Genomic DNA, 5,525 nt, shown 5'->3' with positions numbered 1-5,525 from the left:
ACACGGGGTAAGGGGAAGCGACAGAGGCGATTCCATCCGTGCTGAGGACTACCGGGAGCCACGTGAGCGCTGCAACTAGTCGGGCCGCAGAAAAATGAATGGGAAAGTCATTTCCCCAAAGCCAGGAGAGAGGGCCTTTTGCATTGAATGGCCTGGCTCGTGAGCAGGTCAAAAGCAGCAAACACGAGAGTTGTAGCCCAGGGGCGCAGCCAGGCTGCTGGGCTACCCTCACAAACACGCCCTAAAGCACCATGGTTGCCATGAGCAAGTGGTGATGGCTGGCCACCGCATGCTCCCTTCTTTCCCCAACATGCCTATCGAGCTTGTCCATAGAAAAGGCCTGATGGCGACCGGCCATGGGCGAGCAGACACCTTTCCCTCACCTTTGGTGACAACTGGATCTACACTCTAGCAAGACCTTGTTGTACACTATTGTATGGATTCCACCGAAGATGCAAGTTGAAGTATGGAAGGAAATATGAAAGAGATGGCATGTGTGGGCCCAAATGCTAGGCGCACAGTTAGTAGCCACACAAGCAATTTAATTGTTATTGCAAACAATAGTACTTAGGTCTCATGTTGTGGTTAGCATGTTTGACCTGTATTTGCAGTTTTGAAAGTTAGATACCTTAGGGACCTAGATGGTACCGTTGTGTAAGTTTAGGCACCTCATGTAGCCTGTTTAGTAAGTCTCCAGACCTAGGTTTGTAATTTTGAAAGTTTTAGATATAGATAGTACCACCGTACAAGTTTATGTATTAGACCCAACCAACATGTCAACTCCACATTAGTGCTAAATCAACATGCCACGTCTATATATGAAGCGGGTCAAAACCTACTTAGGCCAGTGCTCTGGCTCAGGACAAGTTTAGGAACCCCGAAATTAAAAATGCACAAGTTTGAGACCCTGATGAGTACGTTCCAATTTTCTTAATAATCAGGAGGGGCTAGGAGCCCCTACTTGCTAAATATATTAAAAAACCAAGTGCCAAATGGTTAAAAAAGAAAGGGAGGAGAAAAAAAGCTAAACTATATAGAACAAGAAAAGAGTAGATTCCAAATTTAGGGACCACCGGTGTGTGCTACTATTTTTCTTATGCTATTTAGTGCACGAGAGAGGTCCATATGGACGATAAGGATTGGCTCAACTGAGATCTTGTTTGGTTCATGGCTCAAGTCGCTATGGTTACTCCGAACTAAAAATTTGGTAGCCTTACCATCACAATTTCACCTCTCTCTCCTTGTTAGAATTTCATCGAGCACCTCACTGGCATGGCATAGCGTGAGCTGACCAGCAGAGGGCAAGCTTGTGCCAGTGTCCTGTGTCGGTGCCTCATGCATGTGGTGGCTGGTACGGCTCCGTGACGCGCCTCACGTCCTCCACCGTTGATGGTCGGGTTGCTCGCCGTCGTGGTCGAGCACATGACCTTCACCGTGCAGAGGTCATGTGGCTAGGCTAGTGGCGTCTGGTGCTCACCGTCATGGCTGTGGCTAGGTTGGTGCTCACCAACTACTGTCATGTGCACTCGTCGTCGTGGTTGTGATTGGCTTGGCTCAACCACGCAGGCGGCAGCCCTGGTGGCACTCGGTCCGAAGTAGAGGGTCTCCGACAACCTCGTTGTTGCCCATGCTTGTCTACATTGTGGGTAGCCCAGGTAGTGTGGCGGCAACGACCTTGGTATGCATGGAGGGGTTGTGGCAAGGGGGGAGGGGCGATGCCATAGATGCCACCATCCCTAGCCGCGGAGGAGCTGAGGCACACACGGGGTAAGGAGAAGCGACAGAGGTGATTCCATTCATGCTGAGGACTGCCGCGAGCCGCGTGAGCGCTGAAACTAGCCGACCTACAGAAAAACTAATGGGAAAGTCATTTTCACAAAGCCAGGAGAGAGAGAGCCTTTTGCACTGGATGACTTGGCTTGTGAGTGGGCCAAATGTAGCAAACATGAGAGTTGCAGCCCGAAGGCGCAACCAGGCTAGCTGCTGGGCCACCCTCACAAGCACACCCTAAAGCACCATGGTTGCATGACCAAGTGGTGATGGCTGGCCCCACATGCTCCCTTCTTCCCCAACATGCCTATCAAGCTTGCCCATAGCCAAGGCCTGATGGCAACTGGCCATGGGCGAGCTAGACACCTTGCCCTTGGCTTTGACGACAACTAGATCTACACTCTAGCAAGACCTTGTTGTACACTATTGTACAGATTCCACCGAACAAAGGCTAAGGAGCGCTGTCCAACCAAATGCAACTTGAAGTACGGAAGGAGATAAGAAAGAGATGGCATGTGGGCCCAAATGCTAGGCGCACAGTTAGTAGCCACACAGGCAATTTAATTTTTATTGCAAACAATTGTACTAGGCCTCATGTTGTATGATTAGCATGTTTGACCTGAATTTGCAGTTTTGGAAGTTAGAGACCTTAGGGACCTAAATGGTACCGTTGTGTAAGTTTAGGCACCTCATGTAGTCTGTTTAGTAAGTTTGTAGACCTAGGTTTGTAATTTTGAAAGTTTCAGACATAGGTCAAAAGCCTACTTGGTTCAGCAACTATGGCTTCTCAAATGCTGCTCTCAATGACGAGTGGTCCCTGCTCGTCATCCTCTTTCCTCCTCTTCTTCCAGTGCGTGTCGGGGAGGGACCTCACAATGCACAGTGGATGGGGCTCGGCAGGCGCTGCCTCGCTAGGGAGGGGGTTCACCGGGAGCCGCCGCACAGGGGAGGGGCCTCGCTTGGCACCACTGTAGAGGGATGGGGGCTGCTGGGCACGGACGCGTAAGGGAGGGGAGGGGGCTTGCCGGCTGGAGATGCTAGAGGCATGGAGGAGCTCGCACGCGTCGATAAGGATAGGGAGGGAGACTCGCCGCTAGATGTAGGGTCACATCTATGCGCGTCGGAGGCAACGAATGAGCTCACGCACCGGCACCGCCGGAGCCAGGGAAGGAGCCTGCACGTGGCTGATGAGGACAGGGGATGGGGCTCGCAGCCAGATCAGGGGCTGGGGTTGCACCAGCACTCGCTGGAGGCAGGGAAGGACCTCACGCGGCCGGTGAGGAGCGGTGGAGCTCTCCTTGCCACGTGCAAACCCCGCGACCTCTGCTTTCTTCGCGACAGATGAGGATAGAAGAAGAAGAAAATGAATCGGTACGTTTCCATAACCAGTGACAGGTGGATAATTTTTGGCTCCAAAAGCAGCTGAAAGCAAAGGGGAGGTTGCTTTCAAGTTTGTACTATAGTAAAAGCAGCTATGGCTTTTGGACTCTTAGGCCTTGTATAGATCCAAAAAGTTTTTAGATTTTGACACTGTAGCACTTTCTTTTTTATTTGACAAATATTGTCCAATCATGGAGTAACTAGATTTAAAAGATTCGTCTCGTGATTTACAAGTAAACTGTGCAATTAGTTTTTATTTTCATCGTGATGGGAAATCTTGAAAAGTTTTTGTTTTTTGGATGCACTAAACAAGGCTGTGTATCAGATTAACGCTTTTTCAGTCGGAGCTGCTGTGGAGTGCCCGAAATCTTGAAGAGAAGAGATCATATCTGCGGATCAGCCCTCTCTCATTTGCTGAAAGTTTGCTGGCATAAAGACATTGCTGAATGTCAGTACGCAGTTATGTACAGTTTGGTGTTTTGGGTACAATTGAGGAGCTAGCAGTCTGCATTCACTTTAGTATGAACGCAATCAAACTGAACTCTCATAGTGCTGTATATATGTATATTGTACTGTGTATGTACAAAAACAGTTATATAATCCACAAGATGTTCCTAAGACATGATTAACATGTTTCACTACTACAATATTAACCTCCCTTATCATCCTATCTGTTGGGTACATGGGAACACTATTATAATAAATAGTATCAATCTATCTAAATAGCGTCGATCGATTTGATGATGGATCTAGATGCAATTCAGCATGACGATGGCGACGGCTAAAAGTACGACAAACTCTGGCAGCAGATCTGGCGCTTCCGAGGACGGTGGCGGTGGAGAAGTGAACGTTGGCGGCGCTACGGGCAACAACGACGACCCTGCGGGGTAATCCCAAAATTAAACAAAACGCTATCAGTAGTTTAGAGTACCAGTTCCGAGCAGCTACACCTTCTGTCCATACGTGCTCAATGCAACGTTAACGATTGTTGATGAACCGTACGTACGTCCGTACCTGAAGCTGAAGGCGGCTGCGCATTCGTCGGAGCGTCGGCGGCGGCCGGACGCTGAGCCGGCGGCGTGGTGTCCTGCGGCGTATAGGGAGGGAGCACCAGCCCTTCCACTGCAAGAAGACACAGAAAGAACCGATCCATCGAACACATACGCATCAAAATAATCAGAAAATATTAAGAGTACAGTTTGCGTCCATGGAAGAACTAGGTACGTAGGTACTCTGCTAGATAGCTACTTACTGTTGCAGAGCTCGACGGGCGGCTGGCCCTGGCCGCAGCGGGCGGGGATCTGGAGCCCGTGGGCGACGTCGACGTCGTACCCGGTGGCGCGGCCGTAGGTGCCGTCGGCGACGTAGCAGAGGCAGAAGGGGTCGGCGTCGAAGGCGGCCTCGTACGCCGCGCAGCACGCGGCCGAGGGCGCCGCCGCGCCGCCGTACATGAAGCTCTCGCACTCCTTCAGCCCGGCCAGCGAGTCCCGGCAGCTGTACCCCTCCTGGGCCGCCGCCGCGGGAATCACTACCGTGGCGAGGAAGGCGGAGGCGGCCGCGACGAGGAGGAGGAAGAGGTGGCGCAGCGGGAGCTGGCGAGGCGACGCCATGATGTGGGATGGGACGACGACGAGGATGGAGATTTGGAGATCAGGGGGCAGAGCGAGGCTAGGGCTAGGCTAGCTTGCTTTGCGACAGGTATCGTATCGTATGCATATATGTTTTGCGACAGGTATTTATAGTCGGGATTTGGAAGAGGAGTCTTGCAACAAGGGAGGTTCTTTTGGATCAATGCGAATCATATATATGGTACATGTGATAAGAGCACGTGCCCTTAACGGCACATTTTACTTTCTCGAGCAGCAAGACTCTTGCGCCCCGTACGTGCAAGTAAGGATGAAAACGGAACGGAAATATCCCGAACCGAACCGAACCGCTTTCTATATTGAATCCGATCGAATTCGTATTTTCTTGTTCGACTTTACCGTTTTCGCTTTCGTATTTTAGACGTTTCGTATTTTAAATGTAAAAGTAGAAAACAGTTTAGACATTTTTCGACCGTTTTCTACTTTTCTACTTTTAATTTGAAATATTTCGAATTCAAAATTTGGTTTAAACCGAATTTAGTCAACTGCACGGTCACACAGTCCAATTACAGAGTACTCACCATGCATGCATTTGTGTTCTTTCTACTAGTGGCTAGCTATGTTCCTACTAGCTATTAATTACTTGTTCTTATTTATGTGTGGGCTATTGTATTAAATACCTAAGACCAAGAATCATGCACTTTTTAATTATTATATGCACTTAAACTTGATCGTGTATATACTTAGTTATGCACTTGGTACTACACATCGGCATTTCGTATTGAGTTT

General features: G+C 49.6%; 1 protein-coding gene across 1 annotated transcript; it reads right to left on the bottom strand.

Moving 5' to 3' along the window:
- LOC8071971 (non-specific lipid transfer protein GPI-anchored 2) lies at window positions 3,900-4,761 on the bottom strand. Its single transcript, XM_021462123.1, has 3 exons — window positions 4,403-4,761; window positions 4,165-4,272; window positions 3,900-4,030 (listed from the first exon to the last, which is right to left on the bottom strand). Exons 1-3 carry the CDS (start codon window positions 4,758-4,760, stop codon window positions 3,900-3,902), a joined length of 597 nt encoding a protein of 198 aa, XP_021317798.1. The 5' UTR covers window position 4,761.

The sequence above is a fragment of the Sorghum bicolor genome, chromosome 5 (assembly GCF_000003195.3).
Source record: "Sorghum bicolor cultivar BTx623 chromosome 5, Sorghum_bicolor_NCBIv3, whole genome shotgun sequence".
NCBI classification, from domain to species: Eukaryota; Viridiplantae; Streptophyta; class Magnoliopsida; order Poales; family Poaceae; genus Sorghum; species Sorghum bicolor.
This window is presented reverse-complemented; position numbering and strand designations above follow the sequence as displayed.